Source organism: Xenopus laevis, chromosome 8L (assembly GCF_017654675.1).
Source record: "Xenopus laevis strain J_2021 chromosome 8L, Xenopus_laevis_v10.1, whole genome shotgun sequence".
Taxonomy (NCBI): Eukaryota; Metazoa; Chordata; class Amphibia; order Anura; family Pipidae; genus Xenopus; species Xenopus laevis.
Window position 1 is genome coordinate 26,982,989 of NC_054385.1, and position 23,493 is coordinate 27,006,481.

The 23,493-nt window shown below is 39.2% G+C and overlaps 1 protein-coding gene across 1 annotated transcript; it reads left to right on the top strand.

Moving 5' to 3' along the window:
- Window positions 1-389: 389 nt before the first annotated feature.
- znf534.L (zinc finger protein 534 L homeolog) lies at window positions 390-20,854 on the top strand. The gene is made up of 4 exons (XM_018229620.2): window positions 390-684; window positions 12,923-13,808; window positions 15,256-15,315; window positions 18,534-20,854. Exons 1-4 carry the CDS (start codon window positions 535-537, stop codon window positions 18,710-18,712), a joined length of 1,275 nt encoding a protein of 424 aa, XP_018085109.1. The 5' UTR covers window positions 390-534; the 3' UTR covers window positions 18,713-20,854.
- Window positions 20,855-23,493: the final 2,639 nt, after the last annotated feature.

Consider the following 23,493-nt stretch of genomic DNA (forward strand, 5'->3'; position numbering starts at 1 on the left):
TTCCGGTATTTTCTTGCTTTCCTAGTATACTGAACATAACATCATCATTTATTTATTTTGTGTCGGAAAGTTACAAAACATTTATCATAAATGTAATTTGTTAAAATAATATGCATGATGAGCAGAGCATTATACAAATGGGAAAAATGCAGAGCCTGTAGAGAATCCAGCAACTACAGTGCTAAGCATTCAGCTGGAAGAACAGTGTTTTAGGTGCACAGCATTGCAGTGGCAAGTTATAAATTGCAGCCGTCTCTGTCCTCAGACAGGTATAACAGCCTTATTCATACCTGAAGCACATCTTGCTCTGATAGGTTAGAGATAACCAGATGCCTTTCTTTTATTGGCCCTGCACACCTGTCACTTAATCCCCTTCCTCCCTCCCAAATCAGCTCCACCCCACTTCAGGTATAGGACAGAGACCCTACAGGACGTATTAAACCTACAAGCTCTAGTCAAGGGTCCCACTGACTCTGTACAGCTTTATCCAGGTATCCATCAGAAGGTAGAAAGGCAGGCTGCAGGGGTCTAGGCATGACCCTACAAACCAGCCCCACTGAGAGCGCTGTGTATTCCCAGTTAAAACCAGTAAACATGTCTGTGGAGGGTGTGGAAGACAGCGGCGTGTTTGAGGATATCAAACCTGCTATAAGGATGCTGGCCAGTCAGCCGGAGCTCAGCGAGGTAAGAAAATAATAATTTCTTTTACTTTGCTTTCCTTTTTTCCTTTTATAAACTTCTGCATTCTTCTTTCTCCATATTCATTTCACATGCAAACACAATGTAGATTCTTTGTTTTGTCCTTATTTCCCTATTCCCCATATTAAAACAGCAGCTGGGTAAAAATTTTTGTAGCTGTATATTTTTGCAGTGTCTTGTTACTCACAGAATGCAATTACATAAACCATAATGAACTGCGTGCGAAAGTGTGAGGTCGACCATTTGTGAAATTTGCCTTTAAATTGTATGATAAGCTACATAGTTTAACAAAGGTACTTACCAAAGAATCCCTAATAAGCCTGAGAAAATATGTGAGCAGGAAACGGGCTAAAAATCGAGTGGGCACTGTGAATTATATTGTAAATATATGTATATTTGTGCATATGTATGGATATTTATTGGAACGTACTGTAATGTAGGTGCCGAGGTACAGATTGTTCTCTAGTCAGACTAAGGTAGCTGTTGGAACAAGCTGAGAACCCGAGGCGCCTTTGATTGTGCCTAAACTTGTCTACTGTGTGCATCTGTGTGTGTGTGTGTGTGTATATATATATATATATATATATATATATATATATATATATATACACATACAGGTATGGAACCCATTTTCAGGATCTGGGGTTTTCTGGATAACAGAGTTTTCCGTAATTTCATATCTAAAGTCTACTAGAAAATCATGTAAACATTAAATAAACCCAATAGGCTGGTCTCAATAAAAGAGAAAAAATATGACCCACGATATTAGTCTTATTAATAGCTAGTGCTAAATATTCCACCTTTGCCAATATACCAACACACATGCACAACGACAGGGCTTGGCATTATGGGACAAACATGATTACGAGAATCCTGCATTATTTTCTGTATTGCCTGGCCTGTGAATTTGTAGTTTAGTATTTTATTTAAAGTGTAGTTGGATGTGTGATAGTTTGTGGGGCTTAGATTGGGTTTGTGTGTAAGCAGGTTGATCTGTGTCTAAGCGGGTTTATCTATGCATAGTCTTAATTAGACAGAGGGGCAAAACAAGGGTGTTGCATTCCAGTATTTTTAAACTGTGGCTCTCCAGCTTTTGTTCCCCTAACTATAACTCCCAGCATCCTAACTGCATCCAATGACTGTTTCTGATTACTGGCAAACTCTATGATTTCTTCTCTGCCCATTGTGTGTGCCACAAAATTCCATCGCTACTATAGAGTTCACACGTACCCCTGATATATGTGTTTAGATTACACATTTAGAGGGCAAAGTCTTTTAAAACAGTCAGACATACAGTATATGTATATGGAAAACGTAGAGCGTGGACTGAACAGGGGACGTGGCTGGTTTACTAGTAGATGGTTTCTAATGTAAACAGGTGTTTGTTTGTGTACAACACAGAACATGCAAACATACATTATATTGTCTCTGCAAAGTGCCCTGAGCAGGAACGGCACATAGCAGATTTCTCCTGTATAAAAAGAGACTCAGGACAAGACAAGGCATCTAATTAATGGAGGCTATGTGGCGTCTGCACTAAACTAGTTGTGTGTCCCTCTGTACCATACCTGTCCTACTGGATTCTCAACAGCTACTCTGATCGTAAAGCAGATAACATCCCCCCTGCACATACTCCACACATAGTGATAAACTACATACACTGTGCTGAGCTTTACAGCTATATACTGCTTAGTGACTCTAATATATATACAGTATGTACTTTATTATACAGTGCCACCTACATTCTTTCCCTCTACTATATACTCACTGTATGTAGTGATATTTACATACTGCTCTTTACTATACATGTACAGTTATGCGATTCATTATCCGGAAACCAGTTATCTAGAAGACTCTGAATTATGGAAAGGCGATGGCCTTTTTATACAAATTATCCAAACTTGTAAAAATGATTTCCTTATACTCTGTAATAATAAAACAGTAGCTTGTACTTGATCCAAGCTAAGATATAATTAATCATTATTGGAGGCTAAACCAGCCTTTTGGGTTTATTTAATGTTTACATGATTTCCTAGGAGACTTAAGGTATGAAGATCCAAATTACTGAAAGATTAATTATCAGGAAAATCCCAGGTCCCGAGCATTCTGGATAATAGGTCCCTTGTACTGTATACAGTGGTACTTGCATACTGCTCTCTACTTCACAAGTACGTGGACACAGTGGTACCTACCTCTCTATTATACATTTAGGGGAAGATTCATTAAGGGTCGAATTTCGAAGTTAAAAATACTTCGAAATTCGACCCTCGAATTGAAATCCTTCGACTTCGAATATCGAAGTCGAAGGATTTAGCGCTAATCCTGCGATCGATCGATCGAAGGATTTTTCGTTCGATCGAACGATTAAATCCTTCGAATCGAACGATTCGAACGATTTTAATCCAACGATCGAAGGAAAATCCTTCGATCAAAAAAAGGTTAGCAAACCTATGGGGACCTTCCCCATAGGCTAACATTGACTTCGGTAGGTTTTATCTGCCGAAGTAGGGGGTCGAAGTTTTTTTTAAAGGGAAAGTACTTCGACTATCGAATGGTCGAATAGTCGAACGATTTTTACTTCGATTCGTTCGATTTCGTTCGAATTCGAACGAATTTAACCAATTCGATGGTCGAAGTACCCAAAAAATACTTCGAAATTCGAAGTATTTTTCATTCGAATCCTTCACTCGAGCTTAGTGAATCGGCCCCTTACAGTATTATCCAATGCCAACTTACTGTGGGTTATGCTAATACCTACCTTTAGGCCACCAACTTACTGTGCTCTGCCTCTGATAATGCCCTGGTGTCAACAGAATGTATATACATAGATTTGTAGAAGGAGAGCTGTTGCACGCAAGGGACTTTATCAGAAGGTAAAAAAATAAATTTTAGAACGACGTTATCAAGATATATATATATATATGTATATATATATATATATATATATATATATATATATATATATATATACTGTACTATACAGAGACACCATGATATACATTTACTATACTGGCTGATACTTCTAGGACAATGCTACTTGCTTACTGTGCTCTGCTATTTCCATGTGCTGTATTATACATTGAAATTTAAGTACTGCACTCTAGTATGCATGTACTGTATACTTACATACTGCACATGCTACACATGTACTGTACTGCATAACACCAAACAGACATACGGTGCTGTGCTATACATGCAGACTATTACATTATTACAGTACAGGTATGGGACCTGTTATTCAGAATGCCCAGGACCTGGGGTTTTCCGGATATTTCCAAAATTTGGATATTCATACCTTAAGTCTACTTACAAATCTTTTAAATATTAAATAAACCCACTAGGATTGTTTGGCCTCCAAAGGATGAATTGTATCTGACGCAGGTCAGATACAAGGTACTGAGTAAGAAGGATTAAAAGGAATTGTTTTAAAACGTTTTAGTTATTTTATAATAATCTATAGGGAAATGGCCTTCCTGTAATTCAGATAACAGGTTTCTGAATATCAAATCCTATACCTGTATATAGAAGCAGACTAGATTTAATCTAACTAGTAACTACATTATGGTTGTAGTGCTGTATTATTGTAAAACACAGGTTTCCCTGGTTTAAAAGCATTTTCCAAATTTTGCCTTTGTACACAATTCTTTGGGGCCTCATCTGATGCTAATACAACTACCCTGTGCTACACAGAAAATAATTCTGATGTGCCATCAAGTATTTATATTAGGTTATATTAGGCCTATAAACACACTGTCCTGTGCTTCACCTTTACATTATTCAGTCTGATACATGTACACATCAGTGCCTGTTACAATATATATTTCTGTACACACTACTGTGTTAAATATATATATATATTTCCTGGCATGATGCACACTTCAACGTGTGTTCCACATACTGTATATACTGCTCCATGTTTCATAACCTTCCGGCTCCAGTACATTTATAGTAAAGCACATGAATAAGAGATGTGTAGTAGACGTGGGTATTAGACAATATGTAGTGTAGCAGCTCACAATTTCAAGTGTGCAGGAGGGCACGCACACGGGCGAGGCCTGTTAATCATTAACATCTATTGTATTATCACAATGTAACCTCATTTCATAAAGCTGTATATGGTAGATAAGGACCCTAGCAGTCATGTGTGTATACAGTGTAGGCAGCACATAAAACACCTACACACACAGGAATTCTTGTCATTGTGCATATCCCTTTGCACAGATATGTGGTGTCAGGTGTCAGATTGTGTTCACCTATTATTTGGGATAAAGGTTCTGGATATTTGGTGACATGACAAAAACATGACTCCTCCCAGTGGCAATAGTAAAAGCAGTTGTGGAACAAGTAGTTTGTGTGCATATACACAGCAGCACAGGTGCATAACAAGGGGGGGAGGGTTAAACTGCCTGATAGATGCACCCCTTCTGCCCTTTGAGCCTGTACTGCTAGGGGGATGCCCGATAAATGTCCATGAGACATCAGGCCTGTACACGGAGTACATATAGAGGCATATTTTATTCCCCTTTGTTTGTGAGATTGTTCTTCTCAGGGACCATTCTAAACAAGTAGGAGGTCAACATGCGCCCAAGGGTTTTTAAAGATGCTAAGCACATATTTGCCATCTGTTTACACCCAAATCACATGCCTGCCCATGTGACCAATGAGATGTCCCCATTCCATAGTATCGGAAAACTTCTCTGCTGGGGACAAAATATTTATTGAATTTTTTCAAGGGTTCTGAGCTTGGATTATTTACCTGTTTACTGTCAGGGAAACCTGTTTGGTTTCCCAGACAGTGATGGGTAGAAGGCCATCTAACAACCTGGTCAATAACATTGTAGCATTACATTTTGGAACACAGAGTCCTTTTATTAGTGCTTCTATTATTTTAAAGATTTGACATGAAATTTTTCTCACAACACTGGTTATAGATATATTTATATAGTGAATAAAGTACCCCTTATTGTAAAATATAAGGATATTATAAGTTATTATAAGTTGTGTAATATATATATATATATATATATATATATATATATATATATATATATATATATATATATATATAGATAGATATAGATATATATATATATATAGATCGAAGACAAAGCTCACACTCACAGATCTTAGAGACCTCTAAAACCTGTGAGTGCGAGCTTTGTCTTCAATCTATTGAGCTTTTTTCACCCAGGCGACGTTCACCATTAGACGTGAGTGCTGGCTTTTACAATTCTATATATATAAATATATATATATATATATATATATATATATATATATATATAGATATAGATATAGATATACATATATATACACACACACACACGTACAATCTGCTAAAAATCCTATTTATCCTTCTGCCACTCATTCCATTGAGATAACTGAATGCTTGTTGGCTCATAATGTTTTAGTATGCATGTCGAGGTGCTAATGTTTTGTCATGCAGACAGAGGCAAGATAGATATGCTTATGGTGCAACATATGGATTTATCACCACTAGGTGCAATGAAACGGCAAGAGTTGTCTTTACTTGTGCAGCGTGGGATGTACCATGGGTAACCCAGAATCCATTGGCCAAAAATGTTCAGGTGCCCGCAACTGTTAAGTTGTAAACTAGTAGTTTCTAATTCTACTACAGAACTTTTCTAGTGGGAATAGTGCTGTAGTAATCCGAACTGCTCCTGACAGCAGATATCAAAAGGACTTTTGTGCCATAGGCTGTAAATATACCAGATAGATGGTTAACCCATAAGATGCCAGCCTACATTTCCAAGCATCAATTCCCTGACAAGCAAGTGCACCCTTCAAGTTAGTGGGGAAAAACTTTGGGATTTTTGGTCTTCACTGTGGGTCCAGAAACTTCTTGAGTGACAATGTGCTGGAACTCACCTGTGTGCCAAACCCTAGAATTGGCTGACATCTTTGGTAAAAAATATTTTACATAAAGGTATGTTCTTTGACTCCATAGCTAAAGTAAACATTTGTATATGAGCCAAGCTTCTCTATACTAAGTTAAAAGACTGATTTATCCTTAGTACAGCTGGAAAATCTTATCTCCCTCAAGAAGACAACGGGCTGTTCCAACTTTGTGGTGTTTCTAAGGCCATACTCCCAGCTGGCTGTTTGGAAGGACTCTTTAACACAGTACAAGAAAATGATAAAAAAGGCTGTGTGTCCCCTGAGAATAATGGAGGCTTAGGAGCATATTTATTATGCTGCGTAAATGAAATTCACCGAAAAAACAGAGTAAAAAGCTGTGTAAAAGTAATGCCGAATTCATCAAGGTGTGTGTAATTTTACATAAAAAGAGTTCCAAAGGCACACAGGACTAATTGCAAGCAAGATTGCCTTGGCACTCCGCATTAAACGCGCCAGACACTCTTGCTTGCAATTAGTCCTGTGTGCCTTTGGATTTCTTTTTATGTAGCATTATATGTGAGGCGGCCAAACCTCAACCTCAGTGCACCTGGTATCTTTGCCTTCATTTAATTTAGGGTGTGCAAGAGCTGATATTGTTTCAGTGACTGTGTGTAATTTTACACCCACCTGATTTGCTGCCGTTATTTCACATTGCTTCTGTCGGGAGTGACTCTAAGAAAAAATGGGTACAAATTTTCAGCCGGTTTTTACACGGCGAAGCCTGGCGATGTGTGGTGTATTATCCCGCTGTTTTTTACACAGCATAATAATTATGTCCCTTAGACACAAGGGCTTATTAACAAATACACACATTACTAGAATAGATTTGTATCTCCTAGCAACTTCAAGTGAGCCCATACATGCTAAGGAATCCTGGGACTGCTGCCAGCCTGGGCTAGGTCGTAATTCCAGGCTCACCCTAGGTTGTTGCATCTATGGATGCCTCTGGCTTGTACTAATCAAATCTGACACAAATGTGGGAATTGACACAGAAACGTCACCTCTGCAAATTTTGAAACTGTGCTCCCCAATTTGGCCACAATTCACTGTGTGCAAATTGCAGTGGATGCTACTTGGAGGGCGGCTGCAATTACTAAACGACTGCATTATGGGTAAAAGACCCAGAACACTTAAATGTTTTTACTTTGTTAATAAGCTTTACAATCTGCTGAGTGTGGGGAAACACAGCAAGAGATAATTATACCTTTACCTCTAATTTCCATTAGATAAATAAGAAGGGAATAAAAATCAAACTATGAACACTGTTAAATATAATGTTTTCTGAGGAAGCTCCAGTCACCAGCCACAAAAATAAATGGAGGGAAAACCTTTGAGGGGTAGTTCATCTTAAAATTATCCTTAAATCTCTTTACAACATCTACATATTCCACAGTTCCAGTGCCCTATATCAGCCCTCCTATTCTGTTTCTTTCAGGCCTGCATCTGAAAATATGGTTGTTGAGGCCATTGAGGCGATTCGTTTATTGTATTATATTGCGTGTGTTTCTTCTATTTATTCTGCTTTCCTAACTGCTGCCTGGTTGCCAGGGTCGTTAATCCCAAACAAACACTCAAAACCCCAAGCCTAAGAGCTGCGGAACAAAAACACATGAATCATTTAAAAGCCCAAAAGAATATAAAACGATTACGAAAACAAACTGCAAACCGTCTTAGAATACTGCTTTATACACCTCACTAAAAAGTAACTTTTAAGGCAAGCTCACCCTTCAAAATCAGCACAGATAATAATAATTACATTCTCATTCTAAGCAATAAATGATGAATACACGGGGAGGCCTATTTAACAGATTTTGAATATGAGGTTTTTTCTCCTTTGAATAAGTTCGAACTTTTTAAAAATTTGAATGCTTGCATATTTATTAAAAAATCTGAATACTAGTATGGGACCTGTTATCCAGAAAGCTGGGGACCTGGGATTTTTTAGATAATGGATCTTTCCGTTACTTGGATCTTCATACCTTAAGTCTACTAAAAAATCATTTAAACATTAAATACACCCAATAGGCTGGTTGTGCTTCAAATAAGGATTAATTATATCTTAGTTTAGATCAAGTACAAGGTACTGAAAAAGGAAACCATTTTTACAAATTTGGATTAATTGGATAAAATGCAATATATGGGAAATGACCTTACTATAATTTGGAGCTTTCTAGATAATGGGTTTCCAGATAACAGATCCCAAACCTATTTAGAAAATTGTGAAACAAGTCAAATAACTCAGATTTTTACTTTATTTATCATGTTCAAGAGGTAGAAAAATGTGAAAACTTGCATCACAAAATGCAATAAAATTTCCATAGACAGTTCCCATTGACTTCTACAATAATTTGGCAAAGTTTTACATTCAAGCTTTAAAAAATGTTTGCACTTATAAATATCATACCTACAAGTATTCAAAGTCAAATTCATGAGTTTAAGCACACAAAACAAATTTGATTAATTGAAAAAGTCCAACTTTGAACGTTGTTAAGTCTCCCTCCTATAGGTGCAATATTTTCTCTTCAACTTAACACCATTAAATTTCACATTAAAAGAGGAAAAAGAACATGGCAGTTTACAGCTCCCCTGATAAGAGACTCCTGAAAGAAGGAAGTCTCATTCCGTGCAGGTGTAAAGTGTCATAATGGCAGGTAGCTGATAGTAAGTTAAAGGACACGTACTTTACTTGCAAAATGTGATGTAATGACACCTGATTGAAGGGAAATGTATTAGTTATTTACTGTATTAATGCAGGTAGAGTATATGAAACACACAGGCACTGCAGTCATCTCCCAGCGCCCCCAGCATCAAATGCGTAAGGTAAAGGGTCTTCCCTTTCTGTTGTGGAAGGGTTAAACGGTTAGGCAATGAGATGGATGATTAAGCACAGTCATTACTGGTAATACATCCTGCTGTTGGCTTTGTGGTGATTGCATAAAGACTGGAGAGGAAAGTTACTCTGGTTATCAGAAGGGCTGTATGACTGTGGGGAAAATACCAGAGACATGACAAACACACCTTACGGCTTCACAGCCTCCTCACTGTCTGCTCCGACAAACTAATCCTCCAGATCTCTATGCACTTAGAAAAGGGTTTAGCAAGCACCACAATTCAATAGTAAAATTACACCAAAGGGGAGGAGGAGAAATCAAAATTTCTTTAAAATGGGTAAATATTGAATATAAAATGGAGTAACTAAGCAATGTCTGCCCTTGTCCAGGAACCCATAGCAACTTAATCAGACTGGCTGCAAAATGCAGAATCTAAAATCTTTGACATTTTATTGGAAACTATTGGGGGAATGTAATAAAAGTCGCAAAGAGCAAAACAATTAACACAATTAAATAAAAAATCTCATTTCACAATGTAATACTCTTCCTTAAACTGTTATATATAGGACAGTAGAAAGCTATAGGAATTTCATAAGTTTTGCTTCTTTGTGTCTGCCCAATGCACAAATGCACTTTTTGGACCCTGGCCCGTTGTGGGGCTCATTTATCTGATTAGGGTCTATAGAATATATTGTGTTAGGAAAGGCACTTTTTTCCTTTTAAAATGTATGTACAGGTATGGGATCCAGAATGATTGGGACCTGGGATTTTCCAGATAAGGGATCTTTCTGTAGTTTGGATGTACATACTTTAAGCCTACTGAAAAATTATTTAAACATTAAATAAACCCAATAGAATTGTTTTGTCTCCGATAAGGAGTAATTATATCTTAGCATTGATCAACTATAATGTACTGTTTTATTATTACAAGAAAAAATGGAATCATAATAAAAAATGTATTAAATGGGAGATGTTCTTCCTGTAATTCTGAGTTTTCTGGATAATGGGTTTCCGAATTGAACTTGTGCAAGCGGGACTGGGGACAGACAGAAAGAACATGGGTCCTGGAAAAACACTGTAACATGTTCCAAGTTCCAGCTATAACATAGCTATAACATATGATCACAAATGACGCCAGGTCTTGATCATGGGAACAAATACAGATCGCTAATACACAATTCAACATGAAAACTCATTTTTATGGTTTAGTTCTGCTTTGAATGAGTTATATCCAGGTCAGGTGTTGCTCATGACTGGCCAGGAATCTGGGGAAAGAGATTGTTATCCAATGAAAAGCTAATCTGCTGTAATTTAGCTCAAGTGATATACAACCTTGCAGATAACCAGAGCAGTTTTATGGCAGAAACCCACTATCAATTCTGTGTTTAGCAGGTGACGAGCGCTCAAAGTTCACCCAGGTACTTGTAAAGCGGATGCCAGAGAACTAATAAACAAAGATGATATTTATCAGAGAAGCCAAGCCAACATATAAATATAGAATGTGATAGCACGTAACAATTTCAATTGTATTTTTAACTAAATTTCCAGGATAGGGCTGTTTTTGTTCTCCAGTATATTAAGGGAGCATTATACTTCCTGCTTAAAAAAAAATCTATGATTTTTGTTTCTTCTTGAGCCTTCTTGACACTCTAGGATATTTCAGTCAGAGCAGGCCTAAGGATCATAAAGTGAGTCACTAGTTGAAGTCACGTACCTTCCAGGCTTGGTGCTTGTAAGAACCAACATAAAAGTCACACTCACAGATCAGCTGCCAACCTACTGCTGAATGTTCTTTCAGTCCAGAACTATTTAATCGGTAACAAGCAAATAGTTCTTTGGACAGGTTACCAACTGAAAGATTCCAACAAGAGAACCCATAATTGTATAGGGGGAATGAGGCCCCTGTTAGGGCTGAAATGAGTTTAGGCTGGGCCCCCTGTGGGAGTTTGATGGGGGTGAAAAGGGCTAGCCCGAGCATTGGTCAAATATACTATTTTTTATTTTTGGAGACAAAAAGGAACACCAAGAGCCCCAATAGTGTAATATGTTTTTACAAGGAGTAATGGTAGAGTAAACAAGTTAATACTCACAAACCAGGGTTACCGATAGGCAACCACTGTATAGGCAGGTGGGGAGATTATCCTGACCCCACTCAGGAATAAAACGTCGCTCTCTGTAGAAGAAGAAAACGGGGATGATACCCCTCCACTCGGGGTGGACTTGATATGGTAGTAAGACAAAACAGAGACGCCAAAAAGGATAAAAATAGCTAAAAGCACTTAAAAACCCAATGGGTAATTCAGAGGAGGTAGTAATGAACTTACCTCCTCCAAGCAGACACCAACGAAAGTGGTAATTTTCAATAATAGTTTATTCACAAAACAGTATTGCTGCCAATAGCAATACTGTTTTGTGAATAAACTATTATTGAAAATTACCACTTTCGTTGGTGTCTGCTTGGAGGAGGTAAGTTCATTACTACCTCCTCTGAATTACCCATTGGGTTTTTAAGAGCTTTTAGCTATTTTTATCCTTTTTGGCGCCTCTGTTTTGGCTTACTACCATATTTTTTATTTTTGCCTCCCATCCTGAAGAAGGGTTAGAAAGATGGTGCTCCAGGGTTCCAAGAAGCGATTGCTTTAAACGGGTCAGGAAGGAATTTTTCATCAGGATGTAAATTGGCAGCAGGCACCTGAGTTCTTTGCCTTCCTCTGGAATGCCATTATCTATGCAGGTCAGCGGTACTCTCCTGACACAGTTGTGGCTTTAAATCAGGGGTCAGTGGCTCCAGAAACAGTGATGGTTATAGTGCAAATCTACCCTTGCAGAGTCTCCATTGTGGCTCTGAGAGGCTGGGTTAGTGCCATTAATGCACATGATATGGAGCAGGAGGATGGGCTAACGGTTGGTCACAGAGTGCGCTTTGCCCCAGAATCTCTGCTCCCTGAAATTTGGTCGCAGAGGCCCAGGTTTGATGATAGGAGCCGCAGCTGTTGGTCAGGGTGTACTTAGTCCTTTACGAATTTATTAAATAAAGAATGTGACCTTAACAGATTTTTGCCACTATACAAGTCTTGTGTCATTATTGTGGTTGGATTGGGTTAAACAAAAAGGGGGTAGGGGGAACATATAGCAGTGGACCTACATACAATAATTATCCTACATTATTCTACACCTTTTATAGTGCTCTGAAAAAGTATATTGTAGGCATAAGTGTTGCCATACATTTAATTTTCCTTGCCTGAGAAGTGTAGGAAGACGCAACTGATCATTGGCTGCTATGGGTTACAGGTGAAAACCAAGGTTTTGGCTCACAGCATGCAGATATCAAGAGACCAGATGCAACCATTTCAAAATATTGCTTTTATCGCAAGTAACTCTAAGAATTCAACTCAGTCCGTGTTGTTACTAAATTAGCTGTTATTTCAGTGATTTATTCTGTTGTTGCTTATGATTCTGCATTTCTTCCTCAGCATGAAAGAGCCGAAATGGACAAGTATCTCCTGAGCCACTTTCCTCCTCTGCAAATCCTTTCTGACAAGAAGTATCGCAGGGAAAGTGCCTCTGTTGTGGATGAATTCTTTGAAGCAGAGAAGCCACAGGCCCCTTACAGTGTAAACATTAATGTAATCCTGCCTGACACGGCTCACCTTCGTACAGGTCTCTATCGGCCATCCAAGACTTTCACTGTTCTCCCTCAAGTGAAAACAGAGCCAGGCAGCAACTTCCCACAACCCTGCTCTGCTTCCTTGACCCAGACTCTACCAGATTTTACCAGTGTGTTCAGTATGCCCCACTCTGTTGCAGTTAATAACATTTTCATCAAACAGGAGGCCCCTTCAGAAGTCCCTCTTTCAGTGCCTGCATCTATCCAAACTCAAGTCTATCCTATGTCCATGGCCAATGAAACGTTGAGCTTGACCCAGTCTAGTGGAACCACATCTGTGGTAAATTCCATCAGCGGAGTAACTATGGCAACAGACAATAGTGGCCCCTCTCCTTTGCCCCAGCCAACAAGAATTCATCAAGTCAAGCAATACCAGACCCTGGGGCATGATGTTGTTCAGGTTTCTGGGCAGTTTTATCACTCTCCTGGTGTCTCACTTCCACCGTCACCCCCCAATTCTCAACCAGGGAGCCCGGAAAATCAGCCAGAGTTGATGAATACAATTTCTCCCCCTCCACCATATGAGGCCGCATTTGGACTGAAACTAGAGCAACCCCAACATATTCCCACTGTACTCAGCTCAATGGTGTCCGTGCTTCCACATGGGCAGTTGGTAATGACAGTACCCAAATACAACAGGCGGAATAATCCTGAGCTAGAAAAGAGAAGAATCCATCACTGTGATTTCCCAGGTAAGCATAATTCAATACAGAAGCATGGCCGCTTTATTTACTCCTTGGGGCAAATTCACTAAGCCGCGAAGCGCCGAACGCTAGCGTTAATTCGCTTGCGTTTGGCATTTTCGCTACTGCGCAAATTCACTAACGAACGCTGGCGTAGTTTCGCTAGTGTTACTTCGCAACCTTACGCCAGACGAACTTTTGCTAGCGACGAAACTACGCAAATTCACTAACTTGCGCAGTGTACTGAACGCTACCTTTTACACTAGACTTCCTTCGCCACCTCAGACCTGGCGAAGCGCAATAGAGTAGATAGGGATTGTTTAAAAAAAAGTCAATTTTTTTTCTAAGTCCCAAAAAAAACGCTGGCGTGTTTTCTACATGATGGCTGATAGGCTGAAAAAGATCGAAAAATTTTTGGGGCTCCCCTTCCTCCCCCCTACATTTCCTGACTCATGGCAACTTACCTAGACAGTGGGCACATGTGTAGGGCAAAATAAAATTTTTATTTGCTGATTTGAAGGTTTTCTAGGCATTTGTAGTGCAGATATGTGTTCCTCCATTGAAATTTGAATTTCGCGCCGTATGCAAATTAGCCTTCACTAGCGTAACTTTGCTTTATATAGCGAATCAACGCTAGCGCAACTTCGCAACCTTACGCTACCCCTGTGCGCAACTTCGGATTTTAGTGAATTTGCGGAGCCCTGGCGAAACTACGCCTGGCGAAGTGCGGCGAAGTGCGGCGAAGTTGCGCCTGCCGCAACTTCGCATCTTAGTGAATTTGCCCCAAGTACACATTAGGGTCCAGCACTGAAGCAAAGGCTGGAAGTGACTTGAGGACTACATTTACAGTACAATAGGAGTGATATTGTATTAGGTAATCCCTAGAACAAACGCATGCATCTCCAGCTAGGCATCTATCACATTATTAAAGTCTAACTTTGCCACTAACCATTATCCTAAAGGAGTAAAATAGGTTTAATTTGTCTATGTATATGATATTGCTGCCATTTGCTTATTGAATGGATTGAGATCTCTGAACCTTATTTTTGAGTGTAATGAAGGCATCAGTAAGACAGTTGCAATAAACGAGTCTGCATATGTTCACAGTGTAAATAATATTAATCAATACTTTCTGATGGGAAATCTGCTCAGTATGGACAGATCCTCATGGATTCATGGAAAGGGGGCTTAGCGTCAGTCTATGACAATGAAAAGAAAAGCAGCAGCAAAATACAAAGAATGGTCATGTCACAAAGACCAAATTAGCCATAAACAGTACTTGTCCCCTTTATAATGTGGAGCTTACAAGTTTTTTTTAATTATATTAGAGCTTATAGGGTACAGGATGCAGTACAGTACAGATTTAGAATCTAATGTAAATAGCACAAACAGACTGTGTTCTTCGCACATTATTTGTCATGCTTCATCTTACATTTGCCTTGTAATTCCATCTCAGGTTGCACAAAAGTCTACACCAAGAGTTCACACCTCAAGGCACATCAACGGACACATACAGGTAATGGAAAACGTTAACCTGCTTGTTTTACTTTTACAAGAAAGAAAATAGTTTTCTCTTTGAAACCCACTAAGAAATTGGTATTGTATATAATTGTATATAATTCTCAGGAAATTAAACAAAGACTGTTTCATCCAAACATAACACGTAATGCCAAATGTATGCTACATGGCTTAAAATTGCAAACGCAGAGTGAGGGGAGATAAGTATGTCAGTTTTCTTTGAGGGGGTATACTTGCATTGGTGCTGCCTCATTGTTTAGGGTAGTCCTTCCGTGGTGTTCTGAACCCTGCGCCAACTCCTTAAACAATGGGGCTGTCCCTCCCCTGATTCAATGCCCATTGTTCTAAGTCTGGGTCTGACCTCCATACATGCTGGCAGACAATGGTTTGGCTGATCCCTCTCTTTTTCTGGAGATGCCAGAGAGGAGGACAAGCATTCCATAAATTAACCCTTAAGGGACTGCAGGTTCAATAAGAAGGTGCTAGCGTTTCTCCAGGACTATATTTGTCAGTCTGCATTGATTAGATTTGCTTCTTAGTTGTGTGCATTCAAGTAGTAATAATGCATAACTTTTTTTTTTCCTTAAAGGCATGAAGAATATATTTACACATAAACATTTACACATATAACACTAAAACAGTATTACCTGGGTAAAATTTAAAGTATTATGAACATAGTTAAATATACATAGTACAGGGTTCTCTTATTCTGGTGGTGAATTTATAGCCCAGAGCCTGCCCATAATGACAAGGAAGTGCCAGCAGCACAATGAAAATTGAAGTAATGCAATTTATTGAACCCCAAAACATACATCAGAGCCCTTCATCAAGCCAGGCCTGTTTTGGGCAAGGATTGAGCACTTCTGTTTGGCTGAATGGTATATGGACTATACTTCACATTAGATTAAAATCTCAGGCCCCATTGCGGCTGTGTTATCCACAGAGACCTATGGTAACATAGTAACATAGCAAGTTAGGTTGAAAAAAGACACACTTCCATCAAATTCAACCTTTTAATTTTTTCAAACCTGCCTAGCTGATAGTTGATCCAGAGGAATGCAAAAAATCCCCATCTGAAGCCTCTCCAATTTGCCTCAGAGGGGGAAAAATTCTTTCCAGACTCCAAAATGGCAATCGGACTAGTCCCTGGATCAACTTGTACTATGAGCTATCTGCCATAACCATGTATTCCCTCACTTGCTAAAAAGCCATCCAACCCCTTCTTAAAGCTATCTAATGTATCAGCCTGTACAACTGATTCAGGGAGAGAATTCCACATCTTCACAGCTCTCACTGTAAAAAACCCCTTCTGAATATTTAGGCGGAACCTCTTTTCTTCTAATTGGAATGGGTGACCTTGTGTTAATAAAGCATTAAATAATGCATTAGAGATAGAGAGATTATTATATGATCCCCTTATATATTTATACATAGTTATCATATTATCCCTTAAGCGCCTCTTCTTCAGCGTGAACATCCCCAATTTGGCTAGTCTTTCCTCATAGCTTAGTTGCCCTTCTCTGTACCCTCTCTAGATTCTAATTCTGAGAGAAAGGAAGCCAGTGTGCAAAGTGCAAAAAAAAGGCTGATTGTGGCCATTTTTGTTTTTGAACATTGCCTTTCACACATAAATGACCCCATTTGCCTCCCAAGCAAGAACATATGAATACTCAAGAGCCACATCATGTTACCCATGTCACCTATTGGGATCCTAATCCCAGTAATGTTATTGTTAATTTCTGTATCTTGATAAAAGATAAACAATATTGTATGCCTTAAGCTGGCCATACATGTTTTACGTGTATGGCTAGATCTTTATCTAATGCAGGACAAGCAGGCTGTCGGGGCTAGGACCACATCAAAGAGCCAATGCATTCCTCGCCCAATGGGATGTGTAAACCTGCTTGATTGACTTCTGCCCAATTTTTGGCCAGTTATCAGACAGGGAGGTGACTCATAGTCACATACACTGGCCAATAAGATCCCGACACAGTCTGTCTGCAGTTTTTATCACCCCATGTATGGCAACCTTTACTTTACCCCAGCCTGGGTCAAAATAATATCAAATAGCCTCATCACTTCAGGTACTTGTTTAGCCATAATTAGTGTCTGCTTACCAAGAAGTGAGAAATCAAAGGTAAACTGTCGGCCCAGTCTTCAGAAAAAGAGCAGAGTCCTGCAAGGATGGCGAAGAAAAGCCTATTATCTTTAAAAAGATAGTTTTTTGATGGCTGTCGGACTTCAGAAAAGAATCTCATTATGGTGCCTGTCTTGACCCATTTGGTTGCATATATTTGGACCTCTGGTATCCCTGGCTCCCCTGTGGTTTCTATCCCCCTTTGTAGTTAAGGCACAATTGCACAACAATGTTTGTAACTTGGGTGCATAAACTTTTTGTTGCTGGGAGGTGTATGCAGAACCATTTTAATTAAAGACCCACCCGCCATGTTTTAACACATAACACGGATCACTAGAGTATCAGCAAACACACTGTCGGGTGTGGCACACACTATAATCTGTCTTGCTACTTGTCCGTGAAGTCCAACTAATCCTATTTAGATATCAATCTGTAGGAAAGCCTGGATTGTGGTGTTCCAACTGAAACCATGACATAGTCCTGTGTCAGCTCAAACATTAAAAATACTTGGTTAATGGTGGAAAAAGGGTGATTTCAGGCAATTCCTATTTGACTGAAATTATTTGCTTTTATTGAGATGGCTAGTGCAAGTATATTCAAGGGAGTAGGATAATGGGTCACATGCATTGTACTCTGATGTGAGGTGGAATATCGGCTACATTTCTAAACAATCACATTCAGTAAACCACTTTCACTAAAATGTCTTAACATTTCACTTTGGATTAAAGTTATTCTTTCTGCTCATTTTTCTTCATTGTCTTCATTTGTAAAGGGCTTATGATGTAGATATCATGTGGGAGCACAGCATGTTCATAGAAATGTGTAATTAAGAAGGAGGAAGTAAAGTAGAAGATAATAGTGACCACAGAAAGCAGGGAGGTGGTGTAGCAGAGAAAGTAGAGAGCACTGAAGCAAGAGGGGAAAGTAGGCAATAAGGGGTCTGCAAGAATGATGAATGAGAATCAAATAGAACTGAAAACCCTATAGCATGTACCTTTTTGAACTCATTCCAGAGTCTTATTATTGTTGCAGTAATTACAATAATTGTATAAATTGTCAACATCTTATTATTTTGGCAGGAGAGAAGCCATATAAATGTGCCTGGGAGGGCTGTGACTGGCGCTTTGCCCGTTCGGATGAGTTGACGAGGCACTACCGCAAGCATACAGGTGCCAAACCCTTCAAATGCGCCGCCTGCGGGCGATGCTTTTCTCGCTCCGACCACCTCGCTCTGCACATGAAGAGGCATCAAAACTAGACATCATGTCTGCTGCTCAGTCAACAAGGCAGCTGAACCAAAGAACAAAAGTGCTCTAAGAAACAGACATGCTATTGGCATTGAAATGGTGATGGCAGTGTGTGTGTGTTTGTTTGTGTGTGTGTGTTGTCTGCATGAAGTATAGAAAGTACTAAAAATTGCACAAGAGGCAGTTTTTATCACAACATTGTTGCAACATTTGGACTGCCTTCATATCATATCTTACAGTAATGAGCATAAACACGAGATTCTAATGAGTATAATGGCTTGTCAGTGGAATAAGCCACACAGCTGAGTTAGGCCATTGTCCTCTTAATGTTCTTCATCTGCAAATTCCAGTCAACCTCCTTGCCAATAATGAACATTGCCTTGGATTTGTTTCCTTCCAATGGACAGAAGCCTCATCAGACACTTTCCTATTGTCCAAATGTCTTCCACAGAGTAAGGCTTCCATTGCATAAGTTATGGGAGATCTTGATTGGATCATAAGACAAGTGACTTCACCCAAAAGAACCATTGAAACTGCTAGCACTCACACTGCAGTCCATTCTTCGCCATTTCATGCGTGAACTGTTTTGCAACTTGATGAGGTTCTTTGCTGTGTATAAAAGTTTTTCAACTAACTGTCACCTCAGCTTGTGACTTTTGAACAGCACTTCCAGTTCCGACATGGCACTGTGACAGTGAATCGTCTGCAAACATGAACAAAAGTTTTTTTCTGGCAGGGGACTGGAAGAAGATTTTAAAAAGAAGCTGCAAATTGGAGTATTAATTGTCTGGAACTTTGCTGTTTAAAGCATATAATGCAGTATGTTGTGCCATCTAGACTGTGTGCCTGTATATGGTGCATGGTTTGAGGACAAAACAATGATCAGGTGATCAATCATTTACATTTTAATATTCATATACTGATTTGTTTTTGTACAACCAATGTTGACAACCTACATTTATAGCCTATACAGTGGATCAGCCAAAGAATCTATGTAGATTTGCACTGGTTTTAAATGGCATTTTAATGCAAACAGTAAGATACTACTAAATGAAATATTTGGTGTATGCTCCTGATGGTTGCACCTTTAATCCTGCCCTTTAGATATATAGTACAGGTATAGGATACCTTATCCGGAAATCCGATATCCAGAAAGCTCCAAATTATGGAATGGCTGTCTCCCATAGGATTATTTTATCCAAATTATCCAAATTTTTAAAAATGGTATCCTTTTTCTCTTTAATAATAAAACAGTAGCTTGTAATAGAGCCAAACTAATATCCTTATTTGAACCAAAACCAGCCTATTGGGTTAACTTAATGTTTAAATGATTTCTAGTACACTTAAGGCATGAAGATCCAAATTACGGAAAGATCCGTTATCCAGAAAACCCCAGGTCCCGAGCATTCTGGATAACAGGTCCCATACCTGTATATACTACCAAATACATCTGCCTTTCTTTATATGATACATTCTATACAATACAACATGTTCAACATGCACTCCCTTTAGGCTATCTTTCTTGATACATACTTTTAATTCTCTTTATTTAAAATATACTTATTGTGAGCATCATCTTTTTTTTTTTTTTTTAGATTCCCTTAAAATGCAAGTCCATACCTCTATGCACTAAAAAAAGTGATTTAGGAACTTCCCTTCTTTTCAACTTCCTTTTATTAGATTGATCTTAGTGGGTTCCATCGCAATTGTCTTTACTCTCTATATCAGGGGTCCCCAACCTTTTTTACTCGTGAGCCACATTTAAATGTAAAAAGAGTTGGAGAGCAGCACAAGCATGAAAAAGTCCATGGGGGATGTCAAATAAGGGCTGTAATTGCCTGTTTGGTAGCCTCTATATGAACTGATAGCCTACAGGAGGCTCTGCTTGGAAGTACACCTGTTTTTTATGCAAACTTGCCTCCAAGCCAGGAATTCAAAAATAAGCACCTGCTTTGAAGCCACTTTGAGCAACATGTTGCTCGCGAGCTACTAGTTGGGGACCACTGCTCTATATATTCTCTTGCTGTACCGATGATCTGTGTTTACTAATGCTCAAGGACGTTCAACCTTTTTTGTTTGTATATATATTTTTTTACAGATTGAAATAAAAACAGTGTACATTTTTTAATACTTTGAATAAATATGTAAATAACTTTGTCTTTGTACAACTTTTTCAAGAGACGGCACCTCCAATACACAGTAATGTTACATAACAAAATAGTTTGGGGAGCAGGAATGAGCACAAAGATATGCTGCAGAATGAATATGAAAAACAATCTTTATTAGAAATATAGGGTTTGTACATTGGTTCCGTGAAGGTCACTGGACATGCCTTGAGATGAAAGAAAACTGTAAGGCCAAGAAAGCATAAAGCTTTGGGTTGTTGAAAAGTTTGTTCAGTAACATTATATGGTGACATATGTCTGGACATATTTTTAGCACATAATTGTAGGGAGGCTGTGAATAGCTGTCTCTTTCTCTGTGTTATGTGAGGAATCCTCACAGTGTGAGCTGAAAGGAAGGAGGTGCTGCACAAGAAGTGCTGGGAGAGAAGCTGACCGGAAGAAGCCTGTACGGGAAGTGCTGGGAGAACGAAAAGCAGCAGACAGAGGCAAAGGTGTAGCTTTAAAATCCCAGATATTACTGTGTGTAAAAAATCAGTAGGGTGTAGGGTGCAGAAGGAAAGAGAGTCCTTGCCAGGGCTCTGAAGAATAAAGCAAACTCTTTTGAGGGCATGGAAAGACATAGGGGGGCAGATTCACTAAAGGGCAAATTGTCGTCAGCGACCGCTTCGCACATTTCGCACCACTTCACCAGGCGCAAATTCGTTACCACTATGCTAATTCACAAAAATGTGAGGTTGCGTCCTGGATTTTTCACTAGCGATTCAGTGCGAGCATTTCATAGCCTAGTATTCATTTGTGTTGGTAGTAATCTTTCACTTAGGTCCATTTGACTAGGGGAGGCGCATAAAAGTCATCTACGCCTCTTTTTTTGAGATGTTGGTGTAAATGCTTGAAGCGGCCACTTTTTATTAAAAATGTCCAAGGGAGCTTAATAAAGACATAAAAGCTCCTCTAATGCCCTTGTCATGAGCCCACCCTAAAATATATGTGGCTTGTCCCTCAAATGTGTTTAACAAATCTTTAATAGTTTGGACTTTTGAAGGCAATCCCGCTTTAAAAATAGAAAAGTTGCGTGCGTTTTTTACACTTTTTATGACTTTCCAGGGTACAGGATATGATGTCACAGACATCAGATTGAGGAAGATGTAGCTTCATTTCAGCAGTACGCCTGGTCTGAGGTGGCGAAGGAAACTCTGGCAAAAGAGGTAACATTCAGTAAAATCCACAATTTAGTGAACTTGCTGAACAAAGACCATTGCAGAGCGAAAAGTCGTCTGGCGATAGGGTGTGAACGAACGCTAGTGACGGTCTCTTTTGCTGGCTGCACCTGTGAATTGGCAATGTCCCTGCGGATGTGATTTCTGATGAAAAGTCGTTAGCGTTTGCCACTTCGCCCTTTAGTAAATCCACCCCAGGGAGTCCATCTCAGGACTCTATCCGTAGCAGAAGAGGGCTACATAAGGTTATATAGGGTTATCACTGAATATATGTTGATCCAGGGTGAAGTTGTATTGCTAATTTGCTATAGTCATAAAATAATTCTTCAAACCAGACAGGGTTTAAGTGGAGTTTTTTTCCTTTTAATCAACCATGGGATTTAATTGGAGAATATGGATGTGCTAACATTGCTGTTATTACTTATTCATAAAGTGTCCACATATGTTGTAGTGCTTTACAGAGACCTGAAAATCAATCATACTTACTGAGATTTTCATTTCCTGGCCTGAAACATGGCAGTAGGCACCAGTGGGTTACCCCCCATCATGTGACAGGAATAAGTAAGCAATCAATAAATTGGGCTCCTGGCCCCCACTAATCCCATCAATGACTTAAAGACTCTCCACTAGGGTCAGGAAGCCTTGTGCCCATTGCCATGTTTCAGTCCAGGAAATGAAAAGTTTTCCTGTTCCTTCACATAGTAGTGGGCACCATAGTTACATAGTTAAATCGGGTTAAAAAAAGACAAAGTCCATAAGGTTCAACCCCTCCAAATGAAAACCCAGTATCCACACACCCCTCCATACCCATACCTATACTAACTATAGAGTTTAGTATCACAATAGCCTTTGATATTATGTCTGTCCAAAAAATCATCCAAGCCATTCTTAAAGGCATTAACAGAATCAGCCATCACAACATCACCCGGCAGTGCATTCCACAACCTCACTGTCCTGACTGTGAAGAACCCCCTACGTTGCTTCAAATTAAAGTTCTTTTTTTCTTCTAGTCTAAAGGGGTGGCCTCTGGTACGGTGATCCACTTTATGGGTAAAAAGGTCCCCTGCTATTTGTCTATAATATCCTCCAATGTACTTGTAAAGTGTAATCATGTCCCCTCACAATCGCCTTTTTTCCAGAGAAAACAACCCCAACCATGATAGTCTACCCTCATAATTTAAGTCTTCCATCCCTCTAACCAGTTTAGCTGCACTTAGTCTCTGCACTCTCTCCAGCTCATTTAATTTCTTAAGGGCTGGAGTCCAAAACTGCACTGCATACTGCAGATGAGGCCTTATCAGGGACCTATAAAGAGGCATAATTATGTTTTCATCCGTTGAGTTAATGCCCTTTTTTATGCAAGACAGAAATTTAGTTGCTTTAGTAGCCACATAATGACAGTGCCCAGAATTAGACAACTTGTTATCTACAAAGACCCCTAGATCCTTC